This window comes from Mesoplodon mirus (genome assembly GCF_964341445.2).
Source record: "Mesoplodon mirus genome assembly, chromosome: 14".
Lineage (NCBI taxonomy): Eukaryota > Metazoa > Chordata > Mammalia > Artiodactyla > Ziphiidae > Mesoplodon > Mesoplodon mirus.
Window position 1 is genome coordinate 45,214,453 of NC_138990.1, and position 27,234 is coordinate 45,241,686.

A 27,234-nucleotide genomic window follows, 5' to 3' on the forward strand; every position below is an offset into this window, starting at 1 on the left:
AAAATAGGCACCACTGTGTTGATATGTAATTAAATCCATAATCATTATTTATCTGTGAATGTGACCATCGTCAAATTTAATTATAGTATATTCCTCTGTTGGATTTTAGTCTGCTGCTTTGTAAAAATAACTATGTAATTGATATTTCAGTTTTTGAATCTGTAAAGTCTAATCATTGTCATTCAGGTTATTAGAAATGAGGCATCAAGGAGCTAACACATGGTTCTGTACTCATTTTAAAAAATTGTAAAGGTTGAGGTATATTTGGTGACTTTCTCTGAGACAAAAATGAACACTGAAAATAGGTGAGAAATTGATGAAGGGAAATATGGGTAGTGATTTCATGTTTGCTAATAAATTGCCATCATGGAGGTCAGAGAATGAACTAGTGAAGTAAAAGTAACTATTTTTTGTATACCTTGTTCTGTGTCATCTGTAAAATTGAACTGGATAAAGTGTTAATTTGGGCCTGGAACAAAGCTTTGTTTTAAGGTTCTGAGCTAATCATTTTATTGTTTTGTTGACCTTGTATACAAAAATGAGGTTAATCTGTATTATAAAAGAACTGATAAATATTTATAAAATGACAGATGTGGACCACAGGCTTTCTTTACCATGTACAGTATAGTAAAAACAACAACAAAAAAAAAACCCTTTACTTCTGGCATAGGGTCATGTCCTGTAATTTTGGGGCTGTTTTACCTCAAAGTGTGTTTCTGCTCTTTTTCTGTTGCATCAGGTTTATTTGAAAATTGTTTTGTGCCTATACGTTATATTTCCCAATGGTGGTTAAGAATTATGCTGCAGTCAGTTTTATTGGCATCGTTTGATGAAAGATGGCTGTCAAGAAGATAAAAGATGAAAAGTGAGTAATTAACTGTTTCCGAATACTGTGGACTTGTGAATCTTTAGTGTACTGTTGACTCTTTTTCTTGGTTTAGTCTGCTGTCTTGAAGTGCATCATGACAGCCCCCATTTGTTGTGTAGTGATATAGCAGCCGAAGCAGGACTTCATCACAAAGAGCTCTTGTGAATTTACGTCATTGCCAATTACCATAACATTTCCGAAGTATAAAATATCTTTTAGGCTTATGCATGATATTTTGGAGTGCGTTCACACCCCAGCCTTTCTCCCAGCATACACTCAGCTGCCTTTTGGGGAGCAGTGGCATGATTGGTCATACATGCATGTTTTCTGTACATTTCAGAATAGAGTGCCTTAGTCAGGCCAGAGGTTTGCTTTGTGTTTCTTCTGACCAAAATTACCTAGACCTGTAAGAAGTTTCTTTTCAGGTTATGGTATGAAAAATGTCCTTTATGCTTGTCTCCCCTATATTTGAGGGAGGCATGGATAGAAGAATCTTAAAAAATACCTGAGTATGTTAATGCTGCCTTTTATGATCCTTCAATAGCATTCATGATCCTAGTGTAACGTAGTTTAAAATTGCCACAGTTTAGCCAACATTCCTCCCTTAATGTGTAATAGACATAATTTATGGGTTCTGGTCTTAAGGGTAATAGAGCGAATAACTTCCACATAAAGAACTAAATAGTCTTCCCTGGCATTTTAATAATATCATGGTTAAATTACTTTTAATTGTAATTTTAAAAAGAAGTTTCAATGCTGATTATGGCCTAGAATGTTATAGTACTATTACCAACGTTTCATTTTTTTAAATATAGAGCTGTTGGGAAGAGGAGTGTATGTCTAGGGTTGCCCAAATTCTAAATAGTTACCAAAAAAATATTGGTCACGACCTAGAGCCTGGGCATTGGGGGAACATGCAAAGGAGAAAGCAGGCATAGTATCCACTTTAAGGGGAAGAAGAGATCACTTTAGTGCCCAATGATCCTACTGCAGTGCACAGTTTAAAATTGTCACAACTTAGTCATTCCTCTACTAACTTAAAGTTCAAATGTGAATTTGAAAGACTCCTAAGTGTTCAGTTTTCAAAGAATTATTTTATTTTGTAGTCAGTCTAAAAACATTTGAAATGTACCTTGCTTTCCTAAGCAGACTTTGATTCTCTGAGTTCTGGAGGATCAAAAGATAATCTGAAGGTGTTTGAATCAAAGGCTACTTTTCCCCTTTATATTTTAGCAGGAAGCCTATTTGTAACTCGTCCTGTTCATTCTTCACCTGGGTTTTTAACTAGCCACTGTCTAGGACAGAGACGCCCACTTGCTCTGTCGCCCCTAGATCTCGCCACATTCACATCTCCTCGATTGCCTTATCTCTCTTGACTAGTCAAGGACTGGGAACATGCCAGAGGGAACAAAGTAAACCTGATGGACTAGAACATTTGATGTCGGGTCTCCAAATAAGCCAAAAACAGGTACAGAAATCTTTGATCGTGTTGATTCTTATGTTCAGAGTGGTCTTTATCTTGACCTCAGTTCTGGACTTGCCTGAGCACTCTGTAGGAAATGTGTGAAGTCAGACTAGAATTTTCTTTGTCCTGTGAGGTGTCCTTGTAAGGCAGCATGCCCATTCTTGAACACCCTGTGGGTGAAGAACCTTAAGTGAGCTGCCAGTAATTGAACCTTCCAGGAAGAATTTTAACTAGTATGCTGCATTTGAAGCACTTTGACATGTACCTTTTAAGTGACAGTTTTAACAGTAAAATGGTGTTAAATTAATCACTGTGAAACTTGAAAGTGTGATGCCCTGTACATTTTAGGAAGCTTAAGTAAATTTCTGATTTTCCTTTATTAATTATGTAACCCATGTGATTTGTGTCTTTTACTTTTCGTCTTTGACAGTGGTGCAGGTGACTGACTTATTGGCAGGCAGTTACTTCAGGGTATATGGTAAATCATGGTTGTCTAACTTTTCCAGAGAAAGTGGCAATGTGTTCACTTTTTCCTTTGTGTGAAGCCATGGGAATTGGATTTACTGGCTAATTTATTTCCAGGGTTTCTACAGTGCAAAATAAATGTAACCTTTTAAACATGCTAGTAATGCTTTCCTTTTTAATAAAAATACAAGAGATAGTAATCTAGCTGATTGACTGTTTTTAAGCAGAGACCTGCTCTTCTTACAGACAGATCTTAAATGAGCTAATATTTTGGGTAGCAAAAGAAGTTTTGCCATTTGTAGCCTTTTTCACAGGTGGCCTGAGTGAGGGGGTTGTGTTGCATTTGGTCAGAAAGGCCCGGTCCCCAGAATTGGCAAATGGCACATGGAGTGATTCTAGAATAATTTAACAAAGCCTTGTGAGGAGAGTCCATTTGGACACAACAGAAGTATTGTCTCCCACAGGCCATTAACATTGTCTTGCTCTTCATAGAATCATTCATAGAAAGCTAGGTTCAATCAGAGTTGTGTTATTTTGAAAGCATGTGAAATGGATAATGGCCATGGAATACCTAATGCTACATTGTAATTAGAGATTACATCTAGATTACATCTAGAGATGCAAGGAGTGGCTAAATGCTGTGGACGCCTTATGGCTCTTAGGCTAAGGGCTTCTCTTAAGAAGTTTCTATGGGTAATAATTAGAATAGGAATTGATTCTGGCTTTTTATTGAAACATAGACAATTTACCATGAATTCTAGATCCTGATATTCTTGAGAAGCACTTTTTAATCTTTGAAGAGTAAATTCTTGACCAGAAACATGTTTAGTTTAGTACTTGATGTTACTAATCAGGTTATAGGAGGATCGTGTTTTATTTTACGAGATCTATGAATGCTGCATTATGAATCTGTTTGAATTACTGGTATCATTCAGTATCAGACTTAGTTTAATAAGTACTAATTAAGACTGCTCACAATATGAACATTTTTTGTAGGTTATTTTGTTTATATAACTTACCGCATTAGAGCAGCCATTCAGGAGACAAAGACACAGCTACGTGTAATCATTTCCTCTTTCTGGAATGCGCCAAGAAAGCAGAATTCAGTATTAAACTCCAAATTTCAGTTTTGTTTTTTAAAGTAGCATTTCCTGTGGGTAAAGGAGAAGGCAGGGAACAACTGCTGAGGTGTAAACTCCCTGCTGCCTGCCTTCTCCCTTTCCCTTCCCATCGAACAGAATAGAGTAAGTTTGTAGCCAGTTGTAGGAAATGAAATCGATACTTTTCTGAGTAAGGTTTCATGCCCTGTGACTAAGAATAGGCGGCAGGAATCCTGGTGGAATCAATTATTGATTTGTTTAGCTTGGTCCTGTTGCAGGTTGCTTTCTGTAGTATTCTGATTCCATCCCTTCTCAGGTACCTAGAAACAATACCACTTAAGTAACTGGAATGTGTTTGCTACAAGTGGAATATATTAGAGAAGATGAAAGGAGTGCAAAGTCTTATTCTCCCTTTCCAGTAGTTTAATTGAACATGTTAGTAACTGGTCTGTCTAGCTCTTGCTGTGTTCATAGCAAATAATGTAGCATTTATTTTATCTGGTTATGTGTGGTGTGTGTATATATGCATATTTAATATGTACACATATTCTCTGTGCACATATATGTATGATATATTCGTATATACATGCAGTCTACTCTTGATTATCAGCAAGATGGTAAGCCTTTACTAGACTGTTTCTTCATGTTGGCTAAATCTGCATGTAGCCCATAACTCTGTGAAGCCCCTTCCTTATCTGGAGCCATAGTCTTTCCTACTTTCCATTCATCTCAGTCCCCAAGAAAGGCCCTTGACATATGTCACTTTCCCCTTCCCTTTCACCAGGGATTGTGTGAGCCAGAAACCTTTTGAGAAAGATGGTTGCTTCCACCGGAGTTGAGGCTTCTGGGTCTGAATGATGATGGGGCCCATTCCTGGCCAGGAGGCAGCCCCTGGAGCAGTTGTGCTCTTGGGCTTGATGGGGGGAAAAATCTAGCTCTTACGGGAAATGGGGCTTCACAATTTGCTTAAATTCCTTAGCTGGAATGCTGTGAAGTCTTAGATAATTCGATGTGCGAATAGAGTACAACTGTGCATTTCACCATTAGTATTGTGTCATCGGTGATCCTGTTGCTAGCCCAGATAATCAAGACCTTGACTGTTTCTTGCCACTGGATTCTGGAAGCCTTTCCCTTTCAACTGGATTTGTGTTCATTTCTGCTGCTGTGAAACACAAAGTAATGCAGTAGGTTTTAACTTAAAATTGTTTAATTCTGTTACTGATAAATATTTATTGTAATAAAAGTAAAGAGAAAATGATTTTTTAAATCTTTTTAATTGTTTTCAGATTGTCTTCTTTGTTTTTCCTTGGTAGGTGCAAAAGGGGAGGGGAGCTATGGGGAGAAAAATAATGTCCAGTCACTTGTCTCAGAGAATCATTGGTTAATTTAGAGCAAAACATTAAAAGATTTCGTTTTGTTTTGTTTGATCAGCTCCTGGGTGTCCTATAGTCCTGTGACTTCTTTCAGAGAGCAGAGTACTAGGAAGATGGCAGTAACAGGTTTTCATAATGTACTGCTCTTGACTCTCCCAGAACTGGGTATCGGGCAATATTTATTGTTCTCACAACTGGATCACACTTATATTAGCTTGTAAGGTGGTTGTTTCATACTCAAAAACATCTTCCCATAGAAAGAGTGTTAATGTATGCTGTTAATTTTCCAGGCTAATTCCACAAGAACTTAATAACCCACACTTAATACACCTAAACTTTAGTATATGAGCAAACCATAAGCTCTTATAAAGACTCATATTTTCTAACATGGCTTCTGAGGAGAATATTTCCTGTTTTTTTAACATCAGAATTGATCTCCCAGTTCTGGCAGTGGGCATTTAAAATTTTTTTCTGTAACAGGTTTAAAGAAGGTGAGGGAGGAAATGTCCCATATTTTAACCCAGGCTAATTCTCTGGCTTATGTGCTCTTAATCCCCTGCTCTCCGAACTTCTTGGACTTCTTGGTCGCAGTAGCAGTTATCCCCTCCCTTCTAAATGCAAACCTCAGACACCTAGCACCGGCCTGACACTCAGCAGGGGTAACCAGCTTGGGTTTAGTTACTGATAAACTTAAAAAATTACTGATGTAATTTTGGCCCCATGGGGCTATAGCCTAGACCTATTATCTCTCAAGGATAATTCTTTTATTTTTTTATTTTTATTTTTATTTTTGTGGTACGCGGGCCTCTCACTGTTGTGGCCTCTCCCGTTGCGGAACACAGGCTCCGGACGCGCAGGCTCAGCGGCCATGGCTCACGGGCCCAGCCGCTCCGCGGCATGTGGGATCTTCCCAGACTGGGGCACGAACCCGTGTCCCCTGCATCGGCAGGCAGACTTTCAACCACTTGCGCCACCAGGGAAGCCCAAGAATAATTCTTTTAAGTGGGATTGCCTACTCAGTGCATATGCTTATTTAAACTATTGCGACTGGCAAACTGTCTTTTTAAAAGGTGTCTTTCCAGCAGTGAATGAGAGTGTCTTTTTTTCCACACCTATGAAAAAGGTTGGTTATTTATATAATTGAGGCTGTCTGTGACAGCAGCAGAGACCTCCCAGCTGGCTGGGGAATGTCTGGAGAGAGCCAGGAAAGGAGGCTGGCCTGAGGTGTTATTATGGTTGGGAGGTAGGGCCAGGATGAGGGTACCCGGCACACACAGTAAGAACCTCCCACCAAAGGAGAGAGCACCCAGGGTTTTTTTTTTTTTTTTTTTTTTTAAGTCAGCTGCCCAGATGTGGAGCAAAGGGGAAGAAAGGCATGAGGCTTAAAAAGCTCAAACAGCAGAAAAGGGAGTCAGATTCCTTATCACAAAAAGTGTCTGGCTTTAGGCCAAGCAGCTTATTGATCGCTCTTTATGAGTCTTTATGGTACCTTTGCTCTCTCTCCCATCTCTGGTGTGACAGCCTATTCCCACTGACTTTCTCGTGGTATCCTACTCCCAGCCGTAGACAGGCACACACGCATGTACCTGTGTCTCTTCTCACAGGTGGTGGAGACATGAGCCAGGACCTAGAGGAGTTAGGGGTCAGAACTATATCTTGCCCCTGATTCCTCAGCCCCTAGGGAAGGTTAAAGCTGGAGGTCACAACTAAAGGAGAGAGAGATTGAGGCCCGAAGAAAACTCGTTCCCCTCCCCCGCCCTCCAGACTCCTCAGCCCAGCTAGATATGGGACAAGGATCCAGGCAGGTGTTGGGCTCTTGACTGCTCCAAGATTTTGGCACTCCTAAATCTCCCTACCACTTGTATACTTGGAAAAATTAATTGAAAATTCCGATCCCACCTCCAGCCCCGCCCTCCCCCCCACCGTGCCCCGCCCCCAGTCAGACCGACCACAAACCACCACAGCCTCCCCAGGACTCTCCGCGCTGCTGGTGACCAGGGGCCGTGGCCATGGCTGCTTTTGATCTGGGCGCCCGGTTCTGGGACCGCCGCCGCTGCCGGAACAGAGACGCAGGGAATCCACTCCACAGCAATGCCCTATATCAGCCCCGGAGGGCCCCAAGGAAGAGTGAGGCATGGCCTGTGGAGGGGAAGGTGCTGGACATCCCCAGCAAGAATCAGAAGGGCCAAAGCTTCCATTCCATCTCTCTCCCCCGGCTCCCCACCCCCAAGCGGCATCTGGCTCCCAAATCTTGCCCCAGCCCCAGGCCCAGTCACCCCATCTCTGCAGTTGGAGTCCCTCCTGGACCAGGCTCCTCTGGGCAGCCAAGGCCAAGAGGGTTCCTTGAAGTGGGGAGAGGAATCAGAACCCCAGAGACCCAAAGGAGGTCCCCCCCCAGCGGCTACGTAAAGATGTGACTTATTCCAAGAGCATCACGGAGTCCAGCAGTTCATCCTGAGACCACCCCCCCCCCATTTCTATGAGGCTGGACCTCTCCCTTGCCCCCAGAACACCCAGTAAAGGCTCATGAAGAAAGCAAAAAAGAAAAAAGAAAACTCCATTTGCCTCTGGGTAGGTCTTATTCACAACGCGGTTATCTTCTTTGGCCTCACAATTGCCTGTGATTTGAGTAGGCAGGCAGTATAGCTGAGAAAACGGTCAAGGAGTTGTGGCATACCTAAGGTTGCAGGGCCGGTCTAGGATTAGGACCTGCATTTTCTTACTACTCCAGTGCCCTTTCCCGAGTTAACCTCAGGCCAGTGGGATAGGGTTCTGCCAAATGTTATCCAGCTTGTTTTCGAAAGGATTTTAATTCTCAGTAAGAACACTGTGAATTTTTCGTTGGCAATGCGACACACACAAAAAAACGCCCAGGAAATAGTGCCTCTCAAGGGACTCCTCAAAAGTTTAATTGTGCTTCTGTGCTCTTAACTTTCACTCCCCCCTACCCCTGCATTCCGTACCATTTTCCTCTTTCTGTAAGTATGTGATTGCAGGTGGTGATGGTGGGATTGTCCTAGGTTTCAGCCCCACTGAAAACCGCTACAGAAGACAATTCCTTGATGGATACATTCTAGAGAACATAGGGGCCGAATGCACAAAGTATCAATAGGAGCTCAAAAATGAATGGACGACGCGTAGATGGATACAGTATACTTTAGTTCAAACTTTCCGAGCGATCGTACTATTCTATCCGCTCCATGAGGAAAGGACAACGCTTGTATCCTCAGCGCTAGCACAGTGATTGGCATAGAGTAGGCACTCGATTATATTTGATGAATATGATTTTGAGGAATATTTATTTGATGAATGAAGAATCAATCATCAGGGGCTTCCCTGGTGGCGCAGTGGTTGAGAGTCCGCCTGCCGATGCAGGGGACACGGGTTCGTGCCCCGGTCTGGGAAGATCCCACATGCCGCGGAGCGGCTGGGCCCGTGAGCCATGGCCGCTGAGCCTGCGTGTCCGGAGCCTGTGCTCCGCAAGGGGAGAGGCCACAACAGTGAGGGGCCCGCCTACCGCAAAAAAAAAAAAAAAAAAAAAAAAAAAAAAGAATCAATCATCAGGGTCAGTAAGTGACGAATCACAACTTGGTGCAGCTCTTAAATCTTCCAGCCTCCGTTAATACCCCCGGGCCTTCGTGGGGATTACCCTAATTGCAGGAGAAAGGAATAAATCCCCAAGCTGGGATATAGCTTTCAGAACACCAGTGGGCGGAGCCTGAGGGGATGCGCGCGCAACCACGCCAGTTGCGGATTAGGTGACTGTTTTTCCCTGGCAACGGCTTGTTAGCAACGGCTTGTTGATAGCAGCAAGGCGGTAGTCCGGCGGTGGTCCAGGCAGAGCTGCCTGGGGGCGGGAGGCACCTGCCATGAATCCGCCGCGATCCCTGAGGGTCCTGGAGGAGAAGGAGAAGGAGCATTTAGCCACTCCGATTCTCGGACCCTCGATACATTCTGATAACCCTCAGGAGCGGATCCAGGCCCGGCGCCTCCGCATCGCGGCGCGCCTGGAAGCTCGGAGGCGGTGAGCTGGGTTTGGGCGGGTCCCGCCAAGGAGCGCCCAGGGTGCGGTGACGCGGTGCGGGGATGAGGGGGTGGCTTCTCCGGGCCGGAGCCCCTGCGGTGAGGGGGCGACGTGCCCTACGTGTGAGCCGGCCTTGTTTCTTGATAAGATAGAAAACATTTCTACCAGAAGGTTCAAACAAAGCATGGGATATTAAAACATTGAACACACTAGTAAAGTCAAAGACGGAAATCATAATCCCTCCGGCATGTTCATTGAGAGCCTGCTGCGCCAGGCATTGTGGGCCATACGCTGAAGAGGCGGCCTCCATGACCTGCCCGCCGAGGTCTTTCTTTCCTCCGTGCCTCCCAGCCTGCCTTCCTTCCACAAGTAGTTATGGAGTGGACCTCGGCTATCACTTCTGCTGGTCTCAGTGGCTTATCTGGGTGTGTGACACAAACCCCTTTTCCTGCAGGCTCTGAGGCTGATAAACCACACCGTTCTCAGGCCGGGGTTGCCGCACCTGTCCATGCACAGACGGAGTGGCCTTGTCTTAAGGGGGTACAAAGGGGAACTTGCGTGACCCCCTGAACACCCTCTCAGTGTGACAGCACTTATACCTTGTCCTGCTGGTCAGGGTCAGCTGCCCTGCCAAGATGGTGCTTCTCTTCTTGTCTGCTGGCCTTTGGACACAAGGGCCCTAAAGTGATGTGGCTGGGTTCCAATAAAACTTTACTAAAGAACACTGAAATCTGAATTTCATATAATGTTCATGTGTCACAAAATATCCCTCATATTTAGATCTTTTTTTCTAAATTAATAAATTTCATAGTTTAGAGCAGTGTTAGGTTCACGGAAAAATTGAGTGGAAGTACAGAGACTTCCCATATACCCCCAGCCCTACACATGTATAACCGCCTCCACTATCAACCTTCCCCACCAGAGTGGTACATTTGCTACAACTGATGGATCTTGATAGATATATAATGACATGTTTCCACCATTACAGTATTATACAGAATAGTTTCAGTGCCCTAAAAATCCTCTGCGCTCCGCCTATTCCTCTTGATCTTAAAAAAATTTTTTTTTGAAAATGTAAAAATCATTCTTCACTTGTGAGCCCTACAAAAACAGATGGGTCAGATTTGACCCATAGGCCAATGTGTGCCAACCCTGATGTATAGATCAATGTGATGTTCTGTGGGATATTCAGATGGTCCTGATCTATTCCGACTATATTTTGACAGATCAGGAGAGTTAACATGGCTCTGTGAGTGAGAGGCCTATGTGAGTATACATTATCTGTTCCATGTAAATGTGAACTTCCTGATCCTTTTTCCTGATTGAGGTAGAAAATAATGCATTTGGCCCAATCAGTGGCTACATTCCATGTCCCTAAGGCCACAGTAACCTGCTCTAGCAAAGACACCCGACCTGCATGTCAGCTGCAATTAGGACTGCTGCTTGGTTGAGCTTGCAGTAATTGACAGTTATTATCTTGGATCCATCCAGTTTTTGCAGGGACCAGACCAGTGAATTAAATGGAGATTTGATAGGCACCACCACTCCCAAATCCTTGAGATCCCTAAGGGTGACACTAATCCCCACCATCTCCCCCTGTTGACAATAGTGCTTTTTTAGGCACTCGGGTGAAGTTTCGGAGTGTCCATTTGACCTTCCACATGGTGATAGCTCTTACCCACAGGCCAAGGACCTAGTGTGAGAATTTCTCAAATTTCTAAGTATGTTAAGATCACTCTGGTTGCTCTTTGGGGAATGGTTTGGAGGAGCCAGAAGTGAAAGTAAGGAGTCCAGTTAGGAAGCAGTTGTATTTGTCCAGGTGAGAGATGAAGTTGGTCTGAACTAGTTAGTGGCAGTGGTTTGGAGATAAAGCAGATGCACTCCAGACATATTTTGGAATTGAAATTGACTGGATTTACTGATTGATTGGACATGCTGATGAAACGCAGGGGAAAAGCTAGAATGGCTTGAACAGCTGGGTAGATAGATGGTAGTACCTTTTATTGAGATGGTAAAGACAGTGATGGGGGCAGTAAGGCAGGAGTTGAAAATCAAAGGTTTGGTTTTGTCCATACTAAGGGAAGTCGAATTTTGTAAGACATTAAAATTGAGATGTCCACTAGGCAGTTGGGTATGGGTCTTAAACTCAGAAGAGATCTGGATTAGAGGGACCAGTACAAAGAGTCAGCAGCATTATGATTGTATTTTAAACCATAGGAATGAATTAAATTACACTGGGAAAGAGGATTAGAAAGGGATGAGAAAAGTGTTCATGGCTAAGTCCTAAGAAAGCCCAGCATTTAGAAGTTGATGGAAGAGGAAACGCTGACAAGGAGAATAAGATAGAATGGCCAGGGTTTCCCTGGTGGCACAGTGGTTGAGAGTCCGCCTGCCGATGCAGGGGACATGGGTTCGTGCCTCGGTCCGGGAAGATCCCACATGCTGCGGAGCGGCTGGGCCCATGAGCCATGGCTGCTGGGCCTGCGTGTCCAGAGCCTGTGCTCCATGGTGGGAGAGGCCACATCAGTGAGAGACCCACGTACCGCACACACACACACAAAAGAATGGCCAGTTGAGGCTGGTAGAAAAACAAATAAGTGAGGTGCAGTAGCATACCTAATGAATTTGATGCCTGGAGCAGATAATTTCTAACACACAGATAATAACAATAGCCTGAAAAGAAAAGCAGACAATGAACATTTTCTTTTATTGAACTTTGTTATATTACCATGCCGGTAATTTTTTAAAAAATAAAAATAAAATTTACAATACAAAATGAGAAAGAAGTAATGGATGAATACTTTTATATATGTTTTTAAAAATTATTTATTTATTTTTGGCTGCGTTGGGTCTTCATTGCGGTGCGCAGGCTTCTCATTGTGGTGACTTCTCTTGTTGTGGATCTCGGGCTCTAGGCGCGCGGGCTTCAGTAGTTGTGGCTCACAGGCTCTAGAGTGCAGGCTCAGTAGTTGTGGCGCACAGGCTTAGTTGCTCCGTGGCATGTGGGATCATCCCGGACCAGGGCTCGAACCCGTGTCCCCTGCATTGGCAGGTGGATTCTTAACCACTGCGCCACCAGGGAAGTCCCAATGAATACTTTTAAATTACATGTGGGGAATTCCCTGGTGGTCCAGTGATTAAGACTCTGCGCTTTCACTGCCGAGGGCCTGGGTTCGATCCCTGGTTGGGGAACTAAGATCCCACAACGTGGCCAAAAGAAAAATTACATGTGTTTTGGGGAAAAAAAGGAAGAAAAAAGCATATGAAGAAATGTTCCCAAAGGAGTGAATTCGCAAGACTTAGAGAACGAGTTGTGGATAGAATGACAGAATAGAGGTAACTCAGGTTCCGTTTCTTCATGTTTCTAATAACTTGGCTAGTGTTGTTTATGTCAAATCCCTAATCTGCTGGGATATAGAGTAGCTGGGGGGTTGTGGACGTGCCCTGCGCTGAAGTGAGCTGGGACAGTTCTGAACCATTTCAAATGTGCTCTCAAAACACATGCGTGTAGCTGAGTCTGTGTGTCAGAGACCAACTGTATAATTGCAAGTTCTACAAATTAACTTCCTTCTTCAAGGATAAGAAATAGAAAGGTGCTATACTGACGCTTACATATATATTATTAAAAAACAATAGTAGGGATTTCCCTGGTGGCACAGTGGTTAAGAATCCGCCTGCCAATGCAGGGGACACGGGTTCAATCCCTGGTCCGCAATGATCCCACATGCGGCAGAGCAGCTAAGCCCGTGTGCCACAACTACTGGGCCTGTGCTCTAGAGTCCACTTGCTGCAACTACTGAGCCCACATGCCACAACTACTGAAGCCCGCACTTCTAAAGCCTGTGCCCTGCAACAAGAGAAGCCACTGCTCGCCGCAACTAGAGAAAGCCCGAATGCAGCAACTAAGACCCAACGCAGCCAAAAATAAATAAAAAAAAATTTTAAACCCACATAAAGTAAAAAAAAAAAGATTTAAAAATCGACAGTACTGCAGCAATTTTTTGGAACTTAGATTAACAAAAGATTTTTCAGAAAGGAGTGTTTTATGAATTGTTTTGTTGCTGGCACAGGGTGATAATAAAAAACAGACTGACTTTAGTCAGTTGTGTTGTTTTAAAATTAGCCTTGGGCTCCTTGATTGCCTATGGTGCTCACTGCCCTAACTGCCTAGGCCTTGGTGGGTCATTGAGGTGTAGTTTTAGAGGGGAAGCTGTTAACAGAATTAAGTGTCATATGAAGATAAAGAATAAGATTAATGGCTAAAGTACCCCAAACTCTCAATCTCTAGTTTTTCAGTTGACATTTCAAATTCCTGAGAGATGTCACTTCTGAGTCAAGATGGTGGATAGAACACATGCATTTACCTAGGATCTCTATCAAAAATGAGATCTCTCCTGTGCTCCGCAACAGGAGAGGCCACAACAGTGAGAGCCCCACGTACCGCAAAAAAAAAAAAAAAAAAAAGAGAGAGAGAGAGATTTAAAGGGATTAAGTAAAAACGATATAAACCCACAAAGTCAAGCAAAACAGGGGGACTCAATAGCAACAACATTTTGGAAGCTGGGACGTATATAGACAGATGGTAAATGGCTTAGCAGATTCAAGAATATGGAAATATAAACTAGTAGTGAGGAAAGCTCAGAGCCCCCTTGATTTCCTCTGCAATAAATCTCCAAAAGGCAGCATCAGGTTTATCTGGATAGGAGTGAAGAGGGAACTAAAATAAGAATTGGTTGGAAAATTAATAGATGTCAAGAACCTTTCTCTCACTTTGCACAGTTGACCGGAGGTTTGGAGAAAGTAAAATGGAGGATGAGTGGTTTGGGGGATGCTGGACAGAGAGGAGGCAAGGACATGGTACTAAAAGCAAGGGGATTCCACGGACACATGCACACTGGAGCTGAGCGCCTCCCCCTCCCCCTTCCTGGAATGCTGGCAGGACCTGCCTGTTGCAGGCAGGAGACTGGAGAAATCTCTCTGCAGAATCTGACCGGCCCAGAAAGAGGGACTTAACGACACTGAAATCAGGTTTGCCCAGGAAATGGTTCAGGTAGATTGTCCTGCACTGAAGTTCACAGCTATTATACCACACCCTTGCACTCAGCACTTTCATAAGCTTTTTCGTCTTAGCATGGAAAGGTAGCCAAGGATTTCGAGACGTCTGAAGAAAGTCTTTAAGGTGAAAGGTAGACACCAAAATGAATAAACAGAAAAAAGCAACTTAGAGGAAATTGAGACCATGTAGGAAGAAAACAACAAAACACAACGAAAAGACTGTCTTTAAGTACACTTGAAACTTATATAATGTTATATACCAATTTTACTTCAATTAAAAAGGGACTTCTGTGGCAGTCCAGTGGTTAAGACTCCATGCTTCCAATGCAGGGTTCGATCCCCGGTCGGTGAACTAAGATCTCGCATGCTGTGCAGCACGGCCAAAAAATTAAAAAGAAAAGAAAAGAAAGAAAAAAGGAAAAAATGACTGTCATTAAGATCCTCAGAAGAAGATATACAGATCGCCAACAAACACATGAAAGAATGCTCAACATTGCTAATCATTAGAGAAATGCAAATCAAAACTACAATGAGGTATCACCTCACACCAGTCAGAATGGCTGTCATCAAAAAATCTACAAACAATAAATGCTGGAGAGGGTGTGGAGAAAAGGGAACCCTCTTGCACCGTTGGTGGGAATGTAAATTGATACAACCACTATGGAGAACAGTATGGAGGTTCCTTAAAAAACTAAAAATAGAACTACCATACAACCCAGCAATCCCACTACTGGGCATATACCCTGAGAAAGCCATAATTCAAAAAGAGTCATGCACCACAAAGTTCACTGCAGCTCTATTTACAATAGCCAGGACATGGAAGCAACCTAAGTGTCCATCAACAGATGAATGGATAAAGAAGATGTGGCCCATATATACAATGGAATATTACTCAGCCATAAAAAGAAATGAAATTGAGTTATTTGTAGTGAGGTGTATGGACCTAGAGTCTGTCATACAGAGTGAAGTAAGTCAGAAAAAGGAAAACAAATACTGTATGCTAACACATATATATGGAATCTAAAAAAAAAAATGGCTCTGAAGAACCTAGGGGCAGGACAGGAATGAAGATGCCGGCGTAGATAATGGACTTGAGGACACGGGGAGGGGGAAGGGTAAGCTGGGACAAAGCGAGAGAGTGGCATTGACATATATACACTACCAAATGTGAAATAGATAGCTAGTGGGAAGCAGCTGCATAGCACAGGGAGATCAGCTTGGTGCTTTGTGACCACTTAGAGGGGTGGGACAGGGAAGGTGGGAGGGAGACGCAAGAGGGAGGGGATATGGGAATATATGTATACATATAGCTGATTCACTTTGTTAACACAACAATGTAAAGCAAATATACTCCAATAAAGATGTTAAAAAAAAAAAAAAAGAATCTGCCTGTTAATGCAGTAGACACGGGTTCGATCCCTGGTCTGGGAAGATCCCACATGCCGTGGAGCAACTAAGCCTGTGCGCCACAACTACTGAGCCTGTGCTCTAAAACCCATGCACCACAACTACTGAAGCCTGTGCACCTAGAGCCCGTGCTCCGCAACAAGAGAAGCCACCACAGTGAGAAGCCCGCACACCGCAATGAAGACCCAACACAGCCAAAAATAAATAAAATTAAAAAAAAAAGAAGGATCCTCAGAGAAAAAAGAAAAGATAATTGCAAACGTGAAACAAGAATAGGATGCTATTAAAATAATCTAGAGATCAAAACAGAGCTCTTGGAAATTAAAAATAAGGTCGAAATGGGAAGCAGTAGAAGGGTTGGGAAGTAAAGGTAATGGAATTGCCTGGGACATAGAACGAAAAGGAAAAAGAAACTAGTAGAGAAAAAGATTTTTTAAAAATTAGAGGACTAGTCCAGGAGATCTAGTATCTGCTTTCTAGATCCAGAAAGAAAGGAGAGAGTAAACAGAAGGGTGGAAATGATCACTGAAAGAATTCAAGAACATTTTTCAGAACTGAAGATCATGAGTTCCCTGGTTGAAAGGGCCCACCTGACAGCACAATGAATGAAAGTAGACCCACCCCAGGCACACCACTGAGCATGCTCAGAACACCAAGAACCAAAGGAAGGGTCCTACAAGCTTCCAGAGTGAACAACGATGACAACAGTAATGACAACTCTCACATACAAAGAAAGGATTAAGAAACCGGATGACATCTGGTTTCGTAAATAGCAACAGTGGACACCAGAAGACAATGAGCAATGCCCTCAAAGTTCTAAAGAAAAATGATTTTCAACCTGGAGCTCTAAACCCAGCCAAACAATCACTTCCATTTCAATTTTTTAAGTCCTGAGAAAGGACTCTGACTTGTCTGGAGGTATGGTTATTCAAGATGGCAGCTCCCATTGAGACCATTTGGGTGGCAGTGGTGGGGAAGCAGTTTCCCAAAAGAGGGATCCAGCTCAAACCTGAGGAGAGAGAAGTCTGCGATGGCACCTTTAGGGAATATGATAGGTCAGCACCGACCAAGAGAAATACAATACGTAAATTAGCATCCACATTAAAAAAATAGAACAGGGGGCTTCCCTGGTGGCGCAGTGGTTGAGAGTCCGCCTGCCGATGCAGGGGACACGGGTTCGTGCCCCGATCCCGGAAGATCCCACATGCCGCGGAGCGGCTGGGCCTGCGAGCCATGGCCGCGGAGCCTGTGTGTCCGGAGCCTGTGCTCCGCAACGGGAGAGGCCACAGCAGTGAGAGGCCCGCGTACAGCAAAAAAAAAAAAAAAAAAAATAGAACAGGTGAAATTAAATTTTGTAATTTATTTTGCTGAACTCACTATATAAAAATATTATTTTAACATGTAATCAGTATAAATCATATTGAGATATTTTGCATTTTTTAATTGAAAGTCTTCAAAATCCATCTAGTTCATATTTTACACTCAAAGCACATTTCAGTTTGGATCAGCCACATTTCAAGTGCTCAAGAGCCACATGGGGTTAGTGGCTATCATATTGGACAGTGTGGTGCTAGGCAGTCGGAAATGATAAGTAAAAGGCAGCAATGGGATTAAAGCTGAAACTAGATGATAAGAATGTGTAGCATAGTTATTTTTCTTTCTGAAGCACAGGTCTTTGCTCCAGGAAGTAGTTGGAAGGATTATTTAGACAGAGGTGGTAATTAATTGGTGGTCAAAGTAGCAAGTCAGGTGAATGAGTGTGTTTTGGATGGTAATGAGAACACCATTAGCTTGGCAATATCTGAAGCCCTGAGTAGAATGAAACAAATCGTTTTCTCAGTAAGGGCAATGAGTAGCTTCAATAAGAGTATGGAAGTGAATGAAATGACAAGAAAAGAGTTTCAGTTGGATTGGGAGTGGGGTGAGGGGTGCTAACTCAATTCCAGCTCTCAAAAATGGTGTAGCACGATGTAGGGCTGTGCTGACCTTTGAACAAAGGGAAGGGAGATGAGGGCTTCCCTGGTGGCGCAGTGGTTGAGAGTCCGCCTGCCGATGTAGGGGACACGGGTTCGTGCCCCGGTCTGGGAAGATCCCACATGCCGCAGAGCGGCTGGGTCAGTGAGCCATGGCCGCTGAGCCTGCGCTTCCGGAGCCTGTGCTCCGCAACGGGAGAGGCCACAACAGTGAGAGGCCCGCGTACCGGAAAAAAAAAAGGGAAGGGAGATGGAAGTCAGGGAGAGAAAAAGTCAAGGAAGAATGAAGAGTCAAGAAAGGGATCTGCTTGTTCACCATGGTTGAAGACATAAGAGGATGGCTTCATTTTTCTTAAGGCAGAACTGGGAATCCTCATGGCCGCTGTGTGCCAGAGGAGACAGCGGACCTCCACGATGTAAGTGGGGTGGGTATTGGTGGGGTCATTCCCCCGTGCCTCCTCCAAAGAAGCGCAGAATCTGGAACCTTATCTTTCCCCCGTCATCTTTGGTCTTATTTTCTGATTAACACATACACACATATGCGCTATTTATAAAATTCATGCAATAGAAAAATGTAGAGACTATAAGTCCTCAGTAAAGTTCTCTTTCCTTAAATAATTACTGTCATCTGTTTGTCATAAATCCTTCCAAGATTTTTCCTGTGCATATGTATATAAGCCTATTTTAAGAAGAAAATCTATATTATACTTTACATATTGTTCTACAGCTGGCTCTTTTTACTTACATATTGTGGACATCTTTCTGTGCTGCTAGATAGCACATCATTTTTTTTTAATAGGCTACAATATATTTTCTTGTATTGTTGCCTCACAAGTTATTTAAACAGGCAACTATTAATATGTATGTAGAATGTTTCCACGTTCCCGCTAGTAGAGAGAGTGCTGCAGTAATCATTCTTGTGCATATTTCTTTTTGAACTTGTGAAAGCTTTCTGTGGAAAGTTCGTAAAGGTTCGGTCCGACGGGAGGCCCGTGTAAGTTTTGGAAAAGTCTTGCCAAGTTGCCTTTTGGATGGGCTGTGACCCTTCACGTTCCCACCCATGGAGTATGAATCAATGGTCACCCACACCCTCTGCCCCACCGGATACTATCAACTTTTAAATCTTTTCTCTTGATAGGAGAATGAGGATACCTCACAGGGTTTTCAATTTCATTTCTCTGGTTATATGTGAAGTTGAACATATCTTCAAATGTCTATTTGCCATTTGTATTTCTTCTGTAAACTGCTTGTTCACATCCTTTGCCAAGTTTCCTATTTGGTATTTTGTCTTTAAAAAAAATTAATTTAACTTTTTTAAAATTTAAGTCTAGTTGATTTACAATGTTGTGTTAATGGTATTTTGTCTTTTCTGTACGGATTTGAAGGATCCCATTCTATTTTAGAGCAGAAGTTGGTCAAATATCTTTTACCAGTTTATCCCTTGACTTTCAAGGATAAAATGTTTAATTTTGGGGGGCCACAACACGTGGCTTGTGGGATCTTAGTTCCCCCACCAGGGATTGAACCCCAGCCCAAGGCAGTGAAAGGGCTGAGTCCTAACCATTGGACCACCAGGGAACTCCCAAACTGTTTAAATTTTAGGAAGTTAAAACCTTTCACTTTTTTTTCTAACTTTGATCTTACTCTAATAGAGATTCTCTCCTGTATTTAATTCTAGTGTTTTTACGATTGTGTTTTTTTAGTATTCAAATTTTTATCCATATAGACTGTATTTTTGTATATACTGTGATGTACTATGAACTTTTAAAATATAGACTCTAAGTACTAGAAGTAACTTCAGTTTCTCTACTTTTTTCCATCACAGGGAAGCGCTTGGAGAATATCTGGACGAGAAGGAGAGTGAGAAAGATCAAAGCAAGAGCTACAAACAGAAAGAAGAAAGCAGACTGGTAGGTACTGGCGAGTAACTGGGTCGCGACTGTCCTGTGGGACTGGGGCTTTGCTCTTCCTGTGCTGTGCCTTTGGTGGGCTGCAATGCCAAGCCCCGCTCCTCCCCTCTTCTTCCCTCCTGTCCTCTCCCTTCCCCCTTTCCCCTGTCCTTTCCTCAGGCTACCTTCGCAGACTTCAATCCCATCTCACTTCCCAACTCTTCCACGAATTCCTCCGCGGCGCAGGTTGAACTCTTTGACTTCCCGTCTGTACTATTCGTTTCATTTTAGATACTTTTCTGCCTTGTATGACTTTTCGAAGATGTGTGTGCGTGCGGTGTCCCCAGTGGAACTGTAAGTTCTAGGAGAGCGAGGGCCTCTTGGAGTAGCTGTGGAGTAGGGCAGAGCTTGTACCCAATAAACTCTAAAAGGAAGTCTTTGATCTCGCTCCCGTGGCGATGACAGGGCTCCTGAGACATGAATAAAGGACTTGGAGGGAGAGGCGCAAGAGGGAGAAACAGTAGTTCAAAGCAGCGCGCCGGAACTGGCACAGCGCCGCGTTTACTTAATTAATTGCATGCACAGTGACACCGTGGGCGTTGAGATATGGGAAAGAGCTCACCCAGACGGCCTGGTCAGGGAAGGTTCCACGGAGAAAGTGGGGTTTGAGCTGGGTCTTAGAAAAGTTAAATGGGATTTATAAAGGTGGAGAAGAGAGATCACTGCTAGCAGAAATTAAAGTGTATTTACTGGGAGAAAAAAATTTCAAAGTACTGAAATATTATTATAGAGCATAGAGGTATCTAGCAATAATTGACTAAGCTGTGCTGTACTGGATCAAGGATAAAATATTTTATTGTAGTGGAGAGAATATTGAACTATTATGGGTTCTTGTTCCAGATCACCTCTTTATACTTAGGTTGGTGATCTCTGAGTGTTTCTGTGTAGGATAAAAAGGGTATTATATATAATCTTGAAAATACTGTTGTAGTAGATACTGCTATAATCCTGAAAATACTGATACACAGTTCAGTATATTTTCAATTTTAGAGTGTCAAATTGAGTGTTAAACCAGAGAGATAATGTTGTTTTCATCAGCAGCTTTCCCAGGTTCCTTTCACTTAGGACTTAAATCATGAAGAGTGTGGCTATTGAAGAGAAATGTATAAAGAAAATGCTACCTTTCTCAATATCAAGGTATTAACAACCAGTTCTGTCCTAAGACCTGGGCAGGAGGGGCCCCTGTCCTGCGCCTTATCAATCATTTTTTTAAATGATAATTCTGTTTGTTTCCTGTTTAATCTTGGTCTACTCCAACTTTATAAAGATATTCTTCCATGTTTTCTTCTAGAAGCCTCATCGTTCTACTGTTTACATTTTGGTCTATAATCTAGACCAAAATGGATCTGGAATCCATTTTTGCGTGTGGTGTAAAAGTAGGGCTCAAGGTTCATTGTTTTCTAAATGGATCTTTAATTAACCCAGCACCATTTAGAGGGAAGATCATCCTCTCCCCTCTGCATTGCAATGCACCTTTGTTGCAAATCAGGTGAACATACTTGTTTGTTTCTAGATTCTCTATTCTGTTCCATTGGTCAATTGTCTTTATGCCAATTCCACACTATTTTAATTACTGTAGCTGCATGACAGTCCTTGATATCTGGTAGGGTAAGTCCTCCACCTTTGTGGCTCTTCAAGATGGTCTTGGCTGTTCTTGACCCTTTGCATTTCCATATAAATTTTAGAATTAGCTTCTCAATTTCCACCAAAAAAAAGCAGCTGGGATTTTAATTGAGATTGGATTGAATCTATAGATCAATTTGGGAAAAAATTAATATCTTACCAATATAGAGATTTATAATCTGTGAGGATAAATTATCCCTCCTTTTATTTAAGTATTCTTTAATTTCACTCAGCAATGTTTTATACTTTTTCTTTTTTTAATTATTATTTATTTTTGGCTGCATTGGGTCTTCACTGCTGCGTGCGGGCTTTCTGTAGTTGCAGCGAGCGGGGTCTACTCTTTGTTGTGGTGCCTGGGCTTCTCATTGCGGTGGCTTCTCTTGTTGTGGAGTACAGGCCCTAGGGAGTGCGGGCTTCAGTAGTTGTGGCACTAGGCCTCAGTAGTTGTGGTGCATGGGCTTAGTTGCTCCGTGGCATGTCGGATCTTCCTGGACCAGGGATCGAACCTGTGTCCCTGTGTTGGCAGGCAGATTCTTAACCACTGCACCACCAGGGAAGTCCCTATACTTCTTGAAGTTATAGTTGTTCATTGTTGATTATGTAAAAGTACAATTGGTTTTTATATATTGATCTGATATCCAGCAACCTGGTCAAATTCATTTGTTAATTCTAATAGTTTACCTGTAGGTTCTTCTTCTTTTTTTTTTACATATATAATCATCTGAAAATGACAGTTTTATCTTTTCCTGTTCAATTTTGATACCTTAAAAATTTTTTTTCTTGCCTTATTGTACTAGATAGGCCCTCTAGCCCATTGAATAAAAGTGGTAATGAGGAGGGTCCTGTGTCTTGTTCTGGCTCTCCTCTGGATGCACCCCCTCAAGTGGACTTGCCTCAAGTCTACTCAGAGCCCAAGTGCCCCTATTAGATCACTCTCTGAGTGTCACAGAGCTGCAAATTCCCTGCCCAAATGGTTCTGAACCCACTTTCAAGGCCTGCATGGACCTCTTCCCAGGGTCTGTCCTGCTCAGGGCAGACAAGGCCTCAGGGATGACCAGGGGTTTAGATGGAGCTCGCATGTGTGGTCTGGGAAATTCACATGCCTGCATCTGAAGGACTAGGAGTGTGAAGAGAATGGGGTGGGCTCCAGGGTGGTGGCCAGAGACTGGCTCTCCCTTAGCCAGCAAGTTCTGAAAGGAACTCTGATATGTAGTCTGAATTCAAACTAGGACTTATAAATTGTTATGAAGGTGCCAAGGTAGGTGGATAGAACATATTTAGTGGTTTATTACACCGAATTATATTTTTAAATATTTAGATATATGGTATGTGGACCTTCACTTAAACTCTCACCCTGGGTCTCAAAAATGTTAGGGGTGTGTCTGTTAATCTGATGGTAACATTTTCAGTTTTACTTTGAGACTTAACTACTTGATTCAGAAATTTCTGATGTTCGCATTGTCTGAGTAGAAAATAGAAAATTGCTGAAAACTACAGGAAAGCCATTACTTCCTTATGCATGTAAAACCATTTGGCACAAGTGATAAAGCTGCAGCTGTTTTTAAAAAGCCTGGAGTACCCTGGATAGCTGGGTGGAGGTTCAGTTCTGTATTCATTAAAACTGTATTTCAAAATTTCCTTAGAAAAATGAGATGAAATAGAGTCTCTGATCATTTCAGTGGCTCCCTGGAGCAGAGATATTTATAAGTTCCTAATTCAGAAATGATTCGAGAGTTGAAAAATTTGAATTCCAAAACAGACTTGGAAAAACTCAGGCATAACCTAAGGATACTTGAACTTTTTTTGAGAGGATTTATCATCTTGAAATCATGACATCACCAAAAGTTCAGGAGGGAAGGTACTGCATGTGAAATTTACAAAGAGGAATTTAGAAGGGGGGTACCAGTAGCAAAATTCCTGGTCCTTCGAGGGAGGGGGCAGTGCAGTCGGCTACAATTCTCTCCTGTATTAGAACACCTATAGCAAGAGGTTCCACGTAACATTAGCTTAAACAAAGTAGAAGCTTATTTCTCTGGTTCACTTAATAATTAGTTCAGAGCAGAAATAGTCCAGGGCTGATATGGGTGTTCCTTTGAGGTTGGGAACCTCACCTCATTCCACCCTTGCTTAGGTTGCCTTCGTCTGCTCACCACGTCATACTTTAGCATCACATGCCAGCCTGGGAGACAGAGAAAAAGGAGGCAGCAGAGGGCACACCTTTCCCCTTCAAGGCACAATTCAGAAGTGACACATACACTTCTGCTCATGTGTTATTGGTCAGATTGCATTCTAGCTGCAAAGGAGGTTGGGAGATGTATCTATTTTGGGAGGTCAAATGCCTAGCTAAAATTTGGGTGTTCTGTTATTAAAAGAAGAGGGGGAAATGGACATTGGAGGACAACTATTATTATGTGTCTCACATCCCCAACTGAGCTTCTTAGAAAGGACCCTGGCAGTGTCAGTCACTTGGAGGCCTGCTGGGGAAAGTGCTGAGATGCACCCAGAGCGGATGCCCACGTACTGATAGGCTGGTGGTCCCTCCTTTAATGAGAATAAACTAAAGTACATCCAGAATTGCAGAGTGCTATTAAATTGTAAGCTGTAACATCACATCACAAGTGTCCTGATGGAAACAGGTTGCTAAGTGGATGCTACACTTTAAAGTCTTAAGGTAGTTTTTAAAAAATATTTATTTTTTATTTTTTTATTTTTGCCTGTGTCGGGTCTTAGTTGCAGCATGTGGGCTTCTCTCTAGTTGTGGCGTGTGAGTTTTCTCTCCCTAGCTGTGGCGTGGGCTCCAGAGCGCATGGGTTCTGTAGTTTGCAGCACACGGGCTCTCTAGTTGAGGCGCATGGGCTTAGTTTCTCCACAGCATGTGGGATCTCAGTTCCCCGATCAGGGATCGAACCCACATCCCCAGCATTGGAAGGCAGATTCTTTACCACTGGACCACCAGGGAAGTCCCTTAAGGTAGCTTTTAATTCCTGCTTGGTTGGACTGAACACCTACAGACAGTTGTGCAAATGTTTCTAACTTTATAAATTCTTATTTGTTTTCAGAAATTGGCTAAACTGCTGCTCTGTGGCACTGAGTTGGTGACAAATATCCAGGTAGCTGCAGATATCAGAGAGATCCACAGGAGAGCCGAGGAAGAGGAGCTAAAGCGTCAGAGGTGAGGGTGAGGACCCACCCTGGCTCTTCAGTGATGTATCTCCTCTCTGGGTCCTCAAATTCTCCCTGTCTTTGTCAAACCTAGTCTAGTAGAATCCACTTCTTGCCCCTTACGAATCCTCCCTCCTTCTTTCTTTCCTTCTCTCCCTCCCTCGTTGCTTCCCTCCTCCTTCCTCAAGTATTACCTTCTTCTTTTTTTTTTTTGTGGTACGCGGGCCTCTCCCGTTGAGGAGCACAGGCTCCGGACGCGCAGGCCCAGCGGCCATGGCTCACGGGCCCAGCCGCTCCGCGGCATGTGGGATCTTCCCGGACCGGGGCACGAACCTGTGTCCCCTGCATTGGCAGGGGACTCTCAACCACTGCGCCACCAGGGAAGCCCACCACAGTACAATTTTAACAACAATATTTTCAGTTGTTCAACATAAGTAGTTCTCCCCACCAGCAACTTTACTAGTGTCACCAAGATATAATTTATTCTTGAATCTTCCCACTGCCTGTCATGGCTTGTACCAGGGACTGAATTGGCAGGGACAGCTGCAGAAACTCCCTGAGGGCCCTGATGAGGAGTTAGACTTCTCCTGCAGTCACTGAGGAAAAATGGAAGGTCGCGAGTGGCAGAGTTACAAGATAAATGTGGGTTCTGGAAAGATAATCTGACAGCTGTTTCTCATTTTTTAGCAAAAAAAAGTTAATTGAATTATAAGATGTACTATGTGCCCTAGCTTGGAAGGTGGGAAGGAGAGAGGGGATCATAAGATAATTATGTTGTGATTCTTGTCCTTAAGGGAGTTTGAACCCTCGTTTGGAGACAGTCTCATAGAAGGACAGTCTGTTAAAGTTGGGAGAGGGTTGCAGGCATATGTCATGGCCCCTCTGTTCTCAGAAGGGGCCTCACATCTCAGCCCTAATACCTCCTTCTATCCAGCCCCATCCTCAGTGTTCTCCATCACATGGTTTCTTTGGAATTTCTGGAATTCTGGGAGATCATCTCTATTTTCCATTACTAATGGTGGAGTTTTCCTTTTTGTATGTTCCACTGGTCATTTTTTGATAATTTGGGAGAGGAATGGCCAGACAGTTGAGGTCACGTCAATAGTAAAAAATAATGAGTGCCATTTAAGTGACTACTGTGCTGGGAATAATTTTATTTAATCCTGACAACAGCCATAGGAAGGTAGTGATAAGTGGAATATTTATAAATGGAATATTTCCTGCCATATCAATAAACAAAGGATGTCACAGTCATCAACGATTGCAGTCCTCCAGCGTGAGCCAGTGAGCCCTGAGGAGACTCAGGGTTGAAAAGAATACCTGCCATCTAGCAGCCGTCAGACTGCAGCCACTCCCTGCAGTGAGCCCTGAGGAAACTCAGGATGTGAAAACACAGGATACTGGCCCCAGATAGCTGAGGTGCACATCACAGGAATGATATGAGTGAGCCCAGACTCTTGCATCTTCCCATAGAAAAGCGCTAAATTCCTTAACTTGAGATATCTGGTTTCCTTTAACAATAATCTCTTGACGTTCCCAACTACCTGCTAAACTCCTATTTACCCCGGCTCCTCCCAGCGCCTCCCAGGGGCAGTTTCTCAGAGTTATCTGAAACTCTGTCTGCAAACTCTGTCTGGCTGCAGTCCTCATTTTGCCCCAAATAAAACTTAACTCACAACTCTTATGTTGTGCATTTTTTTTAAGTCAACGGTTGATCATTTCGTCCTCTCTATTCTACAGATGAGAAAAATGGGGCCTGCAGAAGTTAAGCAATTTCTCTAAAGTTGAGAGCCAAGTAGCAGAATCAGTATTTGAACACAAGCTATGGGACTTGTGACCAAGTGGTTAACTACTGTTTGTCACCATCTTACTCAGAAGTATGTGACAAATTGACTCTTGATCTGTGTGTGTGTGTGTGTGTGTGTGTGTACAGCCTTAATGTTGATCCATTTTTGTTATGTGTCACTTTGTTTATTCGGTCTCAGTTACTTAGAGTCAAGCATTAAACTAAAAGAAGATTTCTCAGAGCCCGGTTTGGTTTTCAGGCAGAGCTGGGTACCCGGGCCTGTTTTACAGACCCTAGAGAACCAGCCTGCTTTCTTGGAAGGCAGCCTCAGGAGCTGGGCTGTTTGTATTTGCAGACTTGAAAAGCTGGAGAACGAGGTCAAGACCAGTCAGGACAAATTTGATGAGATCACCGTGAAGTGGGAGGAGGGCAAACAGAAGAGAATCCCCCAGGAGCTGTGGGAAATGCTCAACACCCAGCAGGTGCACTGCGCTGGGCTGATAGAAGATAAGAACAAGCTGATCAGCGAGTTACAGCAGGCAAGAGCCCGGCCCTCGGTCCTGGCTGCCGGGGATGGAGCTGGGGGATGTTAGCTTCTCCTGAATGGAGAAAGGCGGAGGCTTTACTTGTTACCCAGAATGCGATATAGCTCAGGCAATACACTTTTTTAAAATCTATTTTGTATTGAAGTATGGTTGAATTACAATGTTGTGTTAATTACTGCTGTACAGCAAAGTGACTCAGTTATACATATATATACATTCTCTTTCATGTTCTTTTCCATTATGGCTTATCACAGGATATTGTTCATTGATTAGCTGAAGCACCCTGGGCTTTCTGGGAGGCTGCAGGGAGATTTGCAACAAGTAGTCATTGAGGGGTCTGATCCTGCGCTGCTCGTTGAGGCTTTGCCCCGAGCTGAGCCCATGGCCTCCAGACACCCGTGTTTCTCCCAGGCCCTCCCAGCCTCTCCCGGGCACCTTC

At 43.3% G+C, this 27,234-nt stretch overlaps 1 protein-coding gene across 1 annotated transcript in view; it reads left to right on the forward strand.

Annotated features, from left to right (window-relative positions):
* Positions 1-8,600: 8,600 nt before the first annotated feature.
* DRC1 (dynein regulatory complex subunit 1) overlaps positions 8,601-27,234 on the forward strand; it is a 45,582-nt gene continuing 26,948 nt past the window's right edge. The window contains exons 1-4 of the mRNA XM_082642384.1: positions 8,601-9,295; positions 19,556-19,640; positions 24,362-24,474; positions 26,606-26,789. Of these exons, the coding sequence (XP_082498510.1) occupies positions 9,141-9,295; positions 19,556-19,640; positions 24,362-24,474; positions 26,606-26,789 (537 nt within the window). The 5' untranslated portion in view covers positions 8,601-9,140. The remainder of the gene's footprint in view (positions 9,296-19,555; positions 19,641-24,361; positions 24,475-26,605; positions 26,790-27,234) is intronic.